Source organism: Mya arenaria, chromosome 8, assembly GCF_026914265.1.
Source record: "Mya arenaria isolate MELC-2E11 chromosome 8, ASM2691426v1".
Taxonomy (NCBI): Eukaryota; Metazoa; Mollusca; class Bivalvia; order Myida; family Myidae; genus Mya; species Mya arenaria.
The window spans coordinates 55,847,899-55,863,944 of NC_069129.1; the positions used below are offsets into that span (position 1 = coordinate 55,847,899).

The 16,046-nt window shown below is 36.3% G+C and overlaps 1 protein-coding gene across 1 annotated transcript; it reads left to right on the forward strand.

The window, feature by feature from the left end:
• Positions 1–15,447, forward strand: LOC128242702 (DNA topoisomerase I, mitochondrial-like). The gene is made up of 17 exons (XM_052959955.1): positions 1–104; positions 371–404; positions 1,677–2,467; positions 2,927–3,024; positions 3,406–3,511; positions 3,830–4,049; positions 4,317–4,438; positions 4,666–4,788; positions 6,175–6,362; positions 8,069–8,132; positions 8,251–8,475; positions 8,730–8,984; positions 9,238–9,352; positions 9,669–9,796; positions 10,049–10,143; positions 11,993–12,142; positions 12,620–15,447. The coding sequence occupies exons 1-17, from the start codon at positions 63–65 to the stop codon at positions 12,720–12,722; spliced, it is 2,859 nt and encodes a 952-aa protein (XP_052815915.1). The 5' UTR covers positions 1–62; the 3' UTR covers positions 12,723–15,447.
• Positions 15,448–16,046: the final 599 nt, after the last annotated feature.

Genomic DNA, 16,046 nt, shown 5'->3' on the forward strand with positions numbered 1-16,046 from the left:
CATTAACGGAAAGTTCCAACTTAGTCCGTGCGGCCTTTGTGTGAAATTTAAAAAGCAGAAAAATGGCAGAGGCAGCTGTTCATCAAGCTCTTTATTCAAGCGAGGTAAATCATTTCAAATATCTTTCATTTTTATTTCTTAGTGTCAGAATTTCCGTGATCGAAAAATGAGTTTACTTCGTAAAATTGTTAGAATTTTTTGAGGTGAAAATTTCAAAGTCCAAGATGGCCGAAAAATTTTCTATGTCCCACGCTGTTTGATATCAGCACGTTTTTCGGTACCAATTTGTGCGTTATATACAGATTGATTTGTAACCAAAACTAAGAAAATTTCAAAAACGTAACCTATTTTCAATTTATTATGCTTCCAGGGAGCAGGGGATAGCATGGATTCTCTAGAAAATGGTAAGAAAGTTGCCCTACTTTAGTTCAACTTCAAGCAGCCTCCTGTTTTTTTCTCTCAAAAATTCTATGTTGATGAAATTGTGAAATTCAAAGACATTTATTAAATCACATTTTATTATGCTTTTCATAACATTTTAGAACATTTTTTATATTTTAATAAATGTCATTGAATCATTAAATGGTAGTCCACCTAAATGGCCGTCAAGGAGTCTTTTGACGATTTTTTTTAAATATGGCAGACTCATGACGTCCACCATCCCAGCAAAAAGTAGCAAGCGGTCCTTGCGCAGAGAATCCTCGCGGCCACAATTTTGAAATTATCTTCTGTTATAAATTCAAATTTCTACGAAAATATTATTGCCCACTATTAAACACATATTAAGTTATGTCAGTATGCCCCAAAAAACATGCTAAGTTATCATAAAACACAAGTGTCGATTGTTAATCAAGTATCCCGATATCGGTAAATCTGGGACAAATCTGACTGGTTGTGTACACGTATAAGAGTATTCATGACCCATAATATATTAATGTGAAAATAACAACTCTAATGACAAATTAAATCCAGTTCAGATCACTGTCGGATAAAAATTGAACAACTTTGTCATTATTATTCAACATCAATGCATATTATTACAGTATATCATTTTGCCCGTTGTTAAATGGTAGAGAGTTGTAGCGTTACAGGGATACATAAGAAATGTCAAAATAATAAAAAAAAGTATCCCTGATCGCTCATTATTGTAGCTACATTAAATGGTTGTCAATGAGTCTTTTGAAATTTTTTTTTTACTATGGCAGACTTGAGACCGCCACCATTCCAGCAAAAAGTAGCAAATTGTCCTTGCGCAGAGAATCCTCGCGGCCACAATTTTGAAATTATCTTCTGTTATAAATTCAAATTTCTATGAAAATATTATTGCCTACTATCAACCAGTATTAAACATAGACAAAACCACATTTTGTTTGCACATTACTGGAATATTTCATTTTTATCTTTCTTTTCCTCTGTTACTAAGCAGAGCTGTTTTGGAGCTGTTTTCAAAAGATCCCATGTTCCTGATAAATTGAGATTATTATTTTTTTCAAGTTTATTAGGATTTTTTCCCTCAAAACTGGCATAAATATATACCTTTTGAATCATGGCCAAATAACCACTGAAAAAAAGACCGCCATAGTCCAAAGGGTCTGACAGTCAAAAAAATATATGAAAAAGTAGATGTAAAGAAACTACTTTTTAACAAAATTAAAATATAGATGTATTATTGACAGAGAAATCCATGAATGGTGATGACAGTATCCTGAACAACATTCACCAGAACAAGCAGAATGGGTTCGCTGAGGAAAGTGAGGCAGGGGAGGGTTCCTCTAGCAGGAGCCCTGACCGCAGGGACAAGGAGCGTGAACACAAACACAGCTCAAAATCAGATAAGCATAAGCAAAGCTCCCATAGTAGCTCAGACAAACACAAGTCTAGCTCAAGCAGTAGCTCCAAGCATCCTTCTTCCAGCAGTTCCAGCAAGCACCGCGATGGTCATTCTTCTAGCTCATCGCACAAGCATGGCTCTAGCTCATCCAGTAAAAACAAGGAGGGGCATTCTAGTTCATCTAGAGATAAACACAGTAGTAGCCACAGCAGCAGTAAGGATAAACACAAGAGCTCCTCTGACAAGCACCATAGTAGCTCTTCTTCCTCCGACAAGCACAAACACAGCTCAAGCTCGAGCAGTAAACATTCCTCTGGTGATAAACACAAGGACAAAGAAAGGGAGAAGGATAAGAGTAAACACAGCTCAAGCAGCAGTCGGAAAGAGAATGAAACAGAAGAAGAGAGAAGGGTAAGAAAGGAGAAGGAAAGACAGGAGAGAAAGGAAAAGGAGAGGCAGGAAAGGAAGGAAAAAGAAAGGCAAGAGAGGAAGGAAAGAGCCCAGGAAAGCCAGGAGTCTGAGGCTGAAATTCAGGTGAAGAGGGAGTCTGTGTCTCCAGTGAAACAAGAGAAACGGTCTCCAGTGAAACCCAAGCAGGAGCCAGAGAGTGATGACGATGATGAAGACGTTCCTCTGGTGAGTGGCTGGTGTTTCTGTGAATACATTGATACTCTTTTAAATAGTTTTCAGAATTGAATAATAATAACTTATAAGAACATGGTAGAATAATAATAACTTATAAGAACATTGTATAAAAAAATATAAGACATGACAGTGTCATTCAATAAATTATATTAGAAATATATTGGGAATACAGTGACCACTATTCAGTTGCAAGGTGTAATGGGATTGTCTTCATCACAATTACTAGCAGTGGTTGAAATTTGCCCAAGTCCACAAGCATTGCACTGGTTAAATGGTTTTTGGGCTTGCTGAAATTCTGCATCTTGATATATATATATATATAGCAGGGCTTTTTTAGAATGATGATGCCAAGCACAATTGTTGGAATTCAGGCTTGTTCACTCGACGTCTAATTTTGATGACTGTTCTAATTATAATCATATAAATATATATATATTTAATATATGTCAGTCTGTGCGCCTAAAGCAAGAGAAGGTGGACACTAAGCCAGTGAAGCGGGAGAGGGAGGAGTCGGACGACGAGGATGAAGATGTTCCTTTAGCTGCCAGGTGAGCAGACATACTGGCTCAAATATTGGTAGACATTAGACAGATACACTTGCTGAATGCAGTTTTAAATGTCTAGCTAATACTTGAAATGTAAAATTGGTAATTGTACAAAAGTAACGTATATGTACATTTACTGACTTGGAGTACTAATAATTTAGATGTACATGTAATTATGATTTTGTTTTAAAAGATTTTTTTATCAATATTACTGCATAATTATTTTAGTGTATATATTATCACATATGTTAATCATGATGTTAATATATTAACAATCATTTTAGTGTAGTGGTATGAAAAATTTGCTGATGTGCAGGTGTCATTATTGCAATGTAAATATAATAACAATTATTTTGGTATATGTAAAATTTGCTGGTGTTGCAGAGTGGCCAAGGTGAAGAAAGTGAAGAAGGAGAAAGTTGCCCCTACCTCTGGTAAAAAACGCAAGGCATCAACCTATGATGAGGACTCTGAAGATGAAAAGCCATTGGTATGTCTGCTGAAAACACTTCTTTACAATTAAAAGGACCAAGCAATGAACTGGTGCTGAGCCTGTTATTCAGTATTAAGCACAGAAATTATTGTGATTGGTTTTGTGGTTTCCAATTTAAGATTTTTCATGGTATTTATATAAATAACTTTATTTAAAAAAACTTATGTTGTACCTCATCATATGTTTGTAAAAGATCTGTACCATTACTGTTCCATGTTGGTTAATAGTGTTATGTCCAAATTGACCAACTTCAAAGAAAGATGAATTTGCTGATATCCAGGTAAGCATTCTGTACAGTACTTGTATGATTTTCAGAAAAAGAAGAAAACTCCCTCAAAACCGTCCCCCACTAAAGGTACAGCAACCACGCCTAAGGGGAGGAAGGGTAAAAAAGAGGAGGAAGAGGAGGTTTGGAAATGGTGGGAGGAGAAAAAGGTGGATGACGGCAGCAAGTGGCAGTTCCTCGAACACAAGGGTCCGTTGTTTGCCCCTGCATATGAGCCACTACCAGATGATGTGCACTTCTACTATGATGGTGGGTTAAATGTAGTTTGTGTTCATCTTTTCACTTCTATTGTTGTTTGGTTTTCAAGAAAAAAATTAACGGAAAAAAAAGCTGATAGATTTTCTGAAAACAATAACATTTGTATTTATATAAATATATTATATGTGTGTGTGTGTTATGATATTAGTTGAATTCTGGAAAGCCCAAATAGTTTGAAATCCGGGTTAAATTGTAACATGGCATAGTGATGTACAGAATCTCTTTTTAGTTACCTGCAATTGATTTTTGTTGTTTCAGGTAAGGTGATGAAGTTAAGTGAGGATGCAGAGGAGACGGCCACATTCTATTCTAAGATGCTGGAGCATGACTACACAACCAAGGATGTATTCAACAACAACTTCTTCAAGGAATGGAGAAAGGTAAACATACAAACTGTGTCTATACGCCAAACTGTAACATATGCTCTGTTGCTTTTGTTTGAATACCTTTCAAAGCTGAACTTTTAGGTTTCATTTCAATAGTTTGAGCCAGAGTATGTTTTAAATTTGATTTGCAATATTGAATAAGAATTCTGTATCGACACTGGTGATGATGTACCATGAATGGAAGGCTTTGAAACAAAGCACTATATGTTCCACTGTTTTAGATGATGACTTTGAAGGAAAAGGAGAAGATAACAGACCTGAAAAAATGCAACTTCAAGGACATGTGCGAGTATTTCAAGCTAGAAAGTGAGAAGCGGAAAAACAGGTCTAAGGAAGAAAAACTGGTAAGGGGGAATTGATAAAGAGCGATAAGGTAGAGGTAGGGGTGGGTGGCAGACCGCAGAAGAGTTGGGTATGCATTGCTGTGAAAGGGGAAAGGGTTAGACTGGTAAGGGATATCAGATCTGGGGCATCATAGGGTCGGTAAATGTGCAGGGCTGTAGACTACAGTACTGTTATGTTAAACATAGGAATTTCTGTTAGTGTAAAAACAAAGTTTCATTGATAGATTTTGTCAACAAAGAAGTGAACTATTTTTATACGCCCATCTTACGATGGCCGTATTATGGGAACACCCCTGGCGGGCGGGCGGGCGGCTCCACAATGTTGTCCGCTCTCTAACTTGAACATTTCTCATCCAATTTCCACCAAACTTCATGAAAGTGTTTGTTGGTGAAATATCTAGGTCAAGTTCGATAACCAGCCAAATCGCTTTAGGCACTCCAGAGTTATGGCCCCCTGAATTTGTCAAAATTGGCCATTTTAGCTTTGTCCGCTCTCTAACTTGATCATTTCTCATCCAATTTCCACCAAACGTCATGAAAGTGTTTGTTGGTGAAATATCTCGGTCAAGTTCAATAACCAGCCAAATCGCTTTAGGCACTCAAGAGTTATGGCCCCCTGAATTTGTCAAAATTGTCCATTTTAGCTTTGTCCGCTCTCTAACTTGAACATTTCTCATCCAATTTCCACCAAACTTCATGAAAGTGTTTGTTGGTGAAATATCTAGGTCAAGTTCGATAACCAGCCTAATCGCTTTAGGCACTCCAGAGTTATGGCCCCCTGAATTTATCAAAATTGGCCATTTTAGCTTTGTCTACTCTCAAACTTGAACAGTTTTTATCCGAATTTCACCAAACTTGCTACTATAAATGTTTGTTGGTATATATTCTTGGCAAAGTTCTATAACCAGCCAGGCTCTTCAGGATTATGGCCCTTGAATTGGTCAAAATTTGCCATTTTTGCTTTGTCCACTGTCTAATTTGAACAGTTATCATCTGATCTTCACCAAACTTGCTGAAAATATTTGTTGGTAAAATAAATCGGTCAAGTATGATAATCAGCCAAATGCCCCGAAGCACTTCAGGATTACTGCCCTTGCCATTTAAGCTTTGTCTACTCTCTAACTTGAACAATTCTCATCTGACCTTCACCAAACTTGCTGAAAATGTTTGTAGCTATAAAATCTTTACCAAGAATGTTTGCTGGTATAAATGCTTTGCCAAGTACACACTGATTGTCTCTTGGGTACGATTAAGGATGAATTTAGAATCCAAGAAATTATTGATGGGCGTATTTTGTGAGTGTCACTCTTGTTAAATATCTGGATATTCTTAACAAACAGTTTGATCATTATTAAGAGATTTGTTTTCACCACCTTCATATTTCAGAAATTAAAAGAAGAGAATGCAGCCATCCAGGAAGAATATGGTTTCTGCATTATGGACGGACACAGGGAGAAGATTGGCAACTTCCGTATTGAACCCCCAGGCCTGTTCCGCGGGAGAGGGGACCACCCCAAACAGGGCATGTTAAAGCGCAGGGTACGACCAGAAGACGTTATCATCAACTGTAGCAAGTAAGAACATTGACTTTGATGAAACATTAGTTTAAGGATATTATACCCACCCCAAACGATAATTTTTTTGCAAATTTTCATTCGTTTGCAAGAAATTATATGTACCTCTTGTTTCCGAGATATTAATTCTGATAACTATCAAAGACAATTTTGCAGAAATGCATTCTCACTGTATAGGAGAAAGCTGTTAAGATATAATACCTTGTTGCTATGATAACGAGTGTGGAATTGATATTCATGTCCAGAGGACTCTGACTGCTAAGATGGATGAAAGAAAATTTCTGTTGTCATGACATTGCATTTCTTTGTGAAGAAATTTTTGCAGCTGTAAATGGTCATTTAATGGCAAATCCGGTTCTAATAGTTAAAGATAACTTAATGGTCAATCAATTTGATGTTTAGAGGAAATGGCATATTTGTACGTAAAGGGGCCAATACTATACTATAGTATTTTTGTACATTTCAATAAATATTTTTATGTAATGTATTACTTAAAAATAAATAATGTGATGCAAAAGAACATTTTGTCCCCTTTACAATGATACCAAACTTGTATATGGTTCTTCTTTAGAAATATGTATTATGACCTGTCAAAGTGGCTAGCCCTGTAAAGGGAAGGGTATTTCCTTTAGAACTTTTTATGCCCCCAAAGGTGGGCATATTAAAATCGCACCGTCCTTCCGTCCGTCCGCGGGTCCGGCTCAATAACTCGTGTCCGGGCTGTAACTTTTCCTTATATAAACAGATTTTAAAATAACTTGCCACAAGTGTTCCACATACCAAGACGACGTGTCGCGTGCAAGACCCGTGCCCCTACCTCAAAGGTCAAGGTCACACTTAGTGTTTATTCACAATGGAGTGCTGCATATAGGACACAGAGTATAGGTTGTCATGCCCGGGCCGTAACTTTCCCTTGTATGGACAGATTTTAAAATAACTTGCCACGTGTTCCACATACCAAGACGACGTGTCGCGTGCAAGACGCATGCCCCTACCTCAAAGGTCAAGGTCACACTTAGTGTTTATTCACAATGGAGTGCTGCATATAGGACACAGAGTATAGGTTGTCATGCCCGGGCTGTAACTTTCCCTTGTATGGACAGATTTTAAAATAACTTGCCACATGTGTTCCACATACCAGGATGACGTGTCGCGTGCAAGACCCGTGTCCCTACCTCTAAGGTGAAGGTCACCCTTAGGTGTTTATTCACAACAGAGTGCTGCATATAAGGACATAGAGTATAAGTTGTCGTGTCCGGGCTGTAACATGACAGACCTGTGTCCCTATATCTGGGTGTTTATTCACAATGGAATGCTGCATATATAAGGACATAGCAGTGTCGGTTGTCAACTATGGGTTGTATTTTTTTAAGTTTAGGGGCAATATAAAATAACTTGCTATATGTATTTAACATGTAAAGGCAAGATCGACTTTTCATGTACTGACCTTGTTCATAGGTCAATGTCACAATCGGGGGCATTCGTCACATACTGTGACAGCTCTTGTTTAACTAGCATTTAGCACTTTTAAATGTTGATACATATTATATGTAGCATCCTTACCTTGCCTTCAAGATTAAACTTTTCTTATTTAAATGACATCCTTGTTTTGATTCTGCACGAAAAAGCTTTATGACCATGTTACTTTGTGACAATAGTGTTTAATTGGAGAGTTCTTATAAAATAGTGTTATGAAATGTTTCCAGAGATGCAAAAGTTCCTGAACCACCAAAAGGACACAAGTGGAAGAAAGTACAGCATGACAATACGGTAATTCTAGCATACACATTGTTGTAATATTAATTCTTGTTACTTTTTTTTTTTTTTTGGTTAAATTTATAGTTTGTACAGAGAACAGTATTGACTTATTCCTTCCCCATCTGTCCAGGTGACCTGGCTGGCGAGCTGGAATGAGAACATTCAGGGCCAGATCAAGTACATCATGTTGAACCCATCATCTCGTCTCAAGGGCGAGAAGGACTGGCAGAAGTATGAGACTGCTCGTCGCCTCCACCAATGTGTTGACAAGATCCGCGCCAACTACATGGAAGACTGGCGCTCCAAGGAGATGAGGGTCCGTCAAAGGGCCGTGGCCATGTACTTCATTGATAAGGTAAAGCACTAGAACTTTTCTGCTCTCTAGATTAAGAATTTTGATGTAAAGAAATTTTTGCAATAAATAATATTTGAATTGATTAAAAAACTATGATATTAAAATAAATGATAAATATGCATTTTAAATTTTTGCAATAAATAATTTAAAATAATTATACACGCAAAAGTTTCAGCCCTTTATAGGTCTCTTCCAAGTGTTAATATGAAGATTGATCTTCAAGTCCTAGCTTACTTTTCTGTTGTATTGTACAGCTTGCCCTGAGAGCTGGTAACGAGAAAGAAGAGGGTGAGACAGCTGATACTGTGGGCTGCTGCTCGCTCCGTGTCGAACATCTCACCCTGCACTCGGAGAAGGATGGCAAACAGTATGTTGTAGAGTTTGACTTCCTGGGTAAGGATTCCATCAGATATCAGAACGCCGTGCCTGTGGAGAAACGAGTCTACAAGAATCTACAGATGTTCACGGACAACAAAGCGCCTGGGGATGATCTCTTTGACAGACTCAATGTGAGCAGCTAAGCCATTTTTATTTTAATTTGCTAATCTTCAGATTGTGATTATGCTCTGATACCAGGATTGTAAAGACTATATGCAATAAATTCCAACAATTTAATTCCATTTTCTAATAATGAATTTAAAGTTTATTTAGGTCTGCACTCATTGGCTGCATTATGGTTTGACCAGCCTTAATTTCTGATTGAAAGTTTTGATGAAATTCAGAGTCTGCATATGTATATACATTGTATGTTGATTTTCGCAGACAACAATTCTGAACAAACACTTACATGACCTGGTGGAGGGGCTGACAGCCAAGGTGTTCCGTACATACAATGCCTCGCGCACACTGCAGGAACAGCTTGACATCATGACTAATGGTATGAGGCTTTGTCTGGGTTTTCTCTGACGGCAAACCTGAGACCCTGACACAATTTCAAGCTAGGGACTTCCATTTTAAACTTCTTGTACATTACCTGGACCCGGAAAATAAATGCCATTGGGTCACTCACTGGGTGTAAACCATAATTTGGACCTCCTATAAATCATTTATACCCAAGCCCTGTTGACCACTGTACCCCTAAATAGAGAATCCTAGGGTAAACCTGATACAGTACACTTAAAGATTATTAGTTTCTTCAGAGCATTAATAAGTTAATGTGTTACTTGTAGCTCATTTGTTTTAATACATTCCAGCTGAAGATCCGATTCCTGCCAAGATGCTGTCATACAACAGAGCCAACAGGGCTGTCGCAATCCTATGTAACCATCAACGGGCAGCCCCCAAGAACTTCAGCAAACAGATGGAAAATATGATGGCAAAGGTCAGTTACGGGAGTAAAAAAGAAGCAAAAATGTGTTTTAGAAGTGGTGATATAGAACTTGAAAGAAAAAACTGTCTGATTAAGAACTTAATACAAAATACTCCTTGATCAATTATAATGTATAAAGTTAATTTATGTAATATTAAGAATAATTTTAAGTGTGGTTTAAATTAATCTCAAGGTGGTACATGTATGTTTTGAAGATATACATGTGTGCATAATTATTGCAATGTATATATCATTTGTCATCAGATCAAGGACAAACGTGGCCAGGTAAAAGAATCCAAACAGCAGTACAAGCATGCCAAGGCAGCCTTCAAGTCTGAGAAAACACAGAAAAACAAGATGTAAGAACGTGTTTAATTGTGTTCATATACTGTCAATTATAAACATGTTCTTTTTGTTTGATGTATTGTTATAGTAGTAGGATGAAGTGCTATATGACCTGAGATATAGTGATATATATATAAATATCAGATTACATTGAGGGTGATAGAATATATTGGGAAGCCAATGACTGTAATGTCAACCAAGGTGTTGAGGCTTGCCTAAATGCCAATATACACGCTCACCTTCAATGGGGTCTGATTTCTAATTTTTAGCTCTTATGTCGTCACAGATTGTCCGTCGTGAGTGCGTGCGTGCGTGCGTGCGTGCGTGCGTAAACTTTTACTTTAAACGACATCTCCTCTGAAACTGATAAGCGGATTTTGACAAAACTTCACAGGAATGTTCCTTTGGTGGTCCTTTACCAAAATTGCTCAAATGGTTCCGGTCCATTGCACAATATGGCCGCCAGAGCTAAAAATAGCAAAATCTTTAAACGACATCTCCTCTGAAACGGTTCGGCAGATTTTGATGAAACTTGACAGTAATGTTCCTTGGGTGGTCCTTTATTAAAATTGCTCAAATGGTTCTGGTCCATTGCACAATATGGCCTCCACAGCTAAAAATAGCAAAATCTTTAAACGACATCTCCTCTGAAACGGATAGGCAGATTTTGATGAAACTTGACAGAATTGTTCCTTGGGTGGTCCTTAACCAAAATTGCTCAAATGGTTCCGGTCCGCTGCACAACATGGCTGCCAGGGCAAAAAAATAGAAAAACCTTTAAAGAACATCTTCTCAGAAACCGATGATCAGATTTTGATGAAACTTAACAGAAATGTTCCTTGGATGGTCCTTTATCAAATTTGCTTCAATGGTTTCGGTCCACTGCACAAGATGGCCCCCAGAGGTAAAAATAGAAAAACCTTTAAACGACTTCTCCTCAGAAACCGATGATCGTATTGCAATGAAACTTGACAGAAATGTTACTTGGGTAGTCCTTAACCAAAATAGCCCAAACAGTTCTGGTCTGCTGCACAACATGGCAGCCAGAGCTAAAAATAGGAAAAACCTTTACACCACTTCTCCTCAGAAACCGATGATCAGATTTTGATGAAACTTGACAGAAATGTTCCTTGGGTGGTCATTAACCAAAATTTGTTAAATGGTTCCAGTCCACTGCACACCATGGCTGCCAGAGCTAAAAAATAAAAAAAACTTTATACGACTTGTCGTCGAAACCGATGACCTTTTTTCGATAAAACTTGACAGAAATGTTTGTTTGGTGCTCCTTTACTCAAATTGCCCAAATCATTTCGGTCCACTGCACAACATGGCAGCCAGAGCTATTAAAGTAAAAAATTTTTTTAAATAACTTCTCCTCAAAAATTGATGATTGTATTTCTATGAAACTTGACGAAAATGTTCGTTAGGTGGTCTTTGCTTGAACCTTTTGGCCAGTGGAGCACAGGCACTGATGTGCCTCTTGTTATTCTAGTGACAGAACAAATATGTTGAGAATCATAAATAATGAAGTCAATGTCAAACCAATGAATAGTAAACATGTACTTTTAAAACTGATATGCATGTGATACGGCTTATCTGATGGAAATATTTAAATGTCTTCTCCACCTTTTGGCAAATTTGGCCAGTATAATGATAGGTATTATGACATTGCTTGATTAAAACTGTTGATGATTCTGGTTGGACACATATCTGTGTTCAACCATTTTGAACAAAGCATCCATGAAAGGGGACAGTTGAATAAATAAGCACTTCAGAAACCTTCCTCCTTGGAATTGAAGTATGGATTAATGCCATTTTTCTATGAAAGTTATAAGGTATTGTATCTTCTCTGTGATTGAACAGGCTGTATGAGAAGAAGAAAAAGGCATATGAGCGTATGGAGGAGCAGCTTACCAAGCTGGAGGTGCAGGCCACAGACAAGGATGAGAACAAGGAGATCGCCCTCGGAACCTCCAAACTTAACTACTTGGACCCACGGATCTCCGTCGCTTGGTAATTAGTAACTTACTTTGCTATGTAAACATTGAATGAGAAAACTTATCATGTATCAATACCTTTTACATTGTACATCCCAGTTTCAAATCAAACTGTGCTTCAAATTTAGACGGTTCATACTTTCTGTTACGAAACAGCTTGTTTGTTTATACTTTGCCAAGTAACAAGAGAAACCACTCTGAAATACAATGTTCAGTTCTAAATGCTGGTGGCTGGTACACTAAGCCACAAAATTGTTTTTTTAAAATAAAAAAAATTGTGCGAGTGAGTACTCCTGTCATGAAGTAATGAAACACTGATTGAATGGCTTGTTGGTCAATGGTCAAAACCATTCCCTCTCAGTAGTAAAAGGACCCAGAAAGGATTCAGTCAATGAATCATGAATAATGCACTATCTGTCACAATTTTTTTTATTTTGCCTAAAATGTCATAACAGGAGAAACTTAGTTTTAAAGTCACTCTTGTATTCTCCAGGTGCAAAAAATGGGAAGTTCCTTTAGAGAAGGTCTACAACAAGACACAGAGGGAGAAGTTCCGATGGGCAATAGATATGACCGATGCAGACTTCAGATTTTAACACACACTTTTATATAGGCCATTGTCACTGTACAGAAACATTTTATAACCATTTTAGTCCCCTTGTGGTATGTTTTATCATAATCGTTGCATGATTTGTATCACTTGATCAATTTGTATCCATATTTTGTCTGAATTCACCCAGTTATATGTGTTAAGCCAGTCTTTTTTAATTTATGTAATGATTAATATGAACTCTGAATGGCAAAATATTAATAAGGGTTTTAGCTAGAGGAATGAAAGGTTGCTGCATCCTGGTCTTTTTGGTAGCAGCCCCCTGCCTTCATGGAGACAACATGTACACCATTCTGCTTTGTTATAATTTAATGCTTTAGGTTATCAAATATTTTCTTCGATTTGTGTTAAAACTTGTATGATTATAAATGCATGCAAACTTGGTACATTGCACAGTTGAAACCTAAATATACTTGACTACGGTAAATACATTTCTATTATCTAATATTATGTTCTTCACAGCGTGATACAATGTGCCCTTTATAGCTCTTGTCCCTTTCCTGCACTACAGTGCCCTTTTAAAACCCAGCTGAAACCCTATTATGCACATGCTTTCCAGAATGTAACAGTCTTCAAATTATTACTTTCATCATGAGGAGTGGTCTACCATTGATCTTTCATTTTTCATTGAATCCATGATTTTGCAATGTGTGTACATGTGTATATTAATAAGCATGCAAAAAGTGTTTTAAATAGCCATATCTTTGTTTCACTTTGAAAGCATTTTAAAATATATATCAACTGTTCATTTTCTACCTGTATAAAATGAATAGATAATGAATTAAGCGCGGATCTCAAAATAGTTAGAATTTCTTAATCTTATTCAGTATTACTATATATCTTAAGTTCTTTCCGTCCTAAGGAAATTCCCTGAAAGCTTTAAGGTTATTTAAGTCTAGTTCTTGTGATTCTTGTATTTAACAATGTCAGTAGTTAAAATAAGCTGCAGTAAACACGCCCTGGTCCCTGTTTATCATAGCTTCTCATGTCCCTTATAACAGGTAAAATCTTAGGTAACTATCAGCATTTTTTTTCTCTAAAACTTGCATACCGGTAATAGTTTGTAATAAGGTTTTGGACTTAAAATAGGAATTATTTCAATGATATAAACAAACAATTTTTCATAAATCAAAATCAGATTTAGTGTATGTATTTTGGCTTATTGAAATAAGCTACTTAAGCCTGTTAAGCTTGAGAAGTTTCGAGAAATTGGGACCCGTACTGGTAAAATGTTTTTCGCCTTGCTCAATTTCAAGATTTTTTTTAAAGCAGGTATTCAAATGTTAATTTTCTGTGGCATGCATTAGTTTTAAAGTATTCAGACTTCTTCTTTCAAAAGTCTATTTTCAATTGCTGCTATAATATGAAAATTTGGTATCCAAATATTAGATTTATTATTGGCTACATTTACCAAAATATTTAGAGCTCTAAAATATTGAATTTAATGAAATCTAGTGTATTATAATATAAATATCAATCAGATTAAATAGCTTAATATTTATTTGTCTATAGGAAGCTTATTTATTCTGTACATACAGGTATTTAATATGTGGTATTGCCATAACTTGACTGATTCTGTGTTTGTTTTTTTCAAGTATTACACAAAGCTGCCAATAGCATGCAAAAGGTGACTGTCGACATGTACACAGTAATGAAGTGTAAACATTAATGGAGAACATATCTTGATGTGTGTATTTTAATACTTACATGACACTATATGTATTTTTATTGATTTACCAAAATCATGGGGTTAATGTCAGAAAATACCAAAACCTTAATACTAATGTCGCTATACTTTCTGGTATGACCCCATGCTTTATGACTGTCGTCCATTGTACAAGAAAATATGCCTTTGAGAGGCATGTGGGCTTCTGTATATTTTCAAACAAGCAATTTCATTGGGCATACATGAATTTTTTCATACTTTTAATTGTATATAAACCTCTGATACCAACTGTGCATTTTAGTTGTCAATAATTTTATTCTTATCATGTATACATGAAGTTTGATTGTGTGTAGGGTCTGTGCTCAGAATCCATGTGAGAAAAAGGTCAAAATTATGTATTTATTTTTGTGAAACTTGAGTACTAATGAAATGTTTGTATGTTTGTGATTTGGAAAATTTTGGCCTTTTAAACCTTTGTGTACATGTATTTTTAGTACTATCACAGTATAGGGTGTTTAATGTAACTTTGTGATCAGTTGCGTTGTTATTTGGAAGTAGTTGTGTTTGTAACTGAATCGATTCAGAATCTCCAACCATACATCCTGAGGGCTGTTCCATTTAAACATATAACCCCCAGGCGGAAGGCACTTTTGATATATACCGACCCCTACAGAAGCAAATTTACACTTTCGGGGTCCAAATTAGCGACACCCTCCTTGTACTATTTAAATAATTGCCTTCCCCCCCGCAGGTTATATGTTTTACTGGAATAGCCTTGAGTTATATTACATCATTCCATTACAGTTAATCGATACTTTGGAGTTTGTTAAATCAGGGACCCATTTGTTAGTTTATTTACACAAACTACTGAATCGTAAATACTTTTATTTTAATGAAATCATGTTATCTTGTGTTCTAAAAATAGACTAAAACAGACCAGCTGATGTTGAAAATTCTAGTGTTGGTTCTGCGTGTTTATCGTGAATGTCTGTTATATTGTCATTTGTCATACCATGTGACATTGAATAAAAATAAAACAAATAAATGACTTTCTTATTGATTGCTTTATTCACATACATGTTAATTGTGACTGTTCTAACATGAAGCCCACAATTAACTAAATTATTCATGTGTCTTAAGGGCTGGCCACAATGCAAAAGTGGGTGGGGAATGTCAAAAACTAAAACGTTTAAAAAGTTCATGTTTTATTTAGTTTTGAGGAACAATCTTTTTTGGGAGTGAAACATATATTCTTGGTGACATGTTTTGGGGTAGTAAGGAGTTAAACAAATTTTACAAAGATATCAGATTTTGGATTACAAAGCATTTACATAATTTCGGAAGTCTGTCGACATTATTACTTAGCTTTAATGTCAAAATGCCCCCGACTACCTATTCAACAATGTCTTGAGAGTTTTTGATGATATCTTGTGAAATAAGAAAGTTAGTCAGAAAAATAGTTGATGAAATTTATTTCCAGGTTACAAAAATGCATGTATATCTTTTAAAATAGCTGCAATCAATACAAAGCCAAAGACATTATTGACTGGGCAGTTCTGAAAATTTGATTCATCAACATATTATTTGTGTATTCAGAAGTTTTCGGGGAAAAGGTAAATGCTTTGTAATCCAAAATCAGATAAA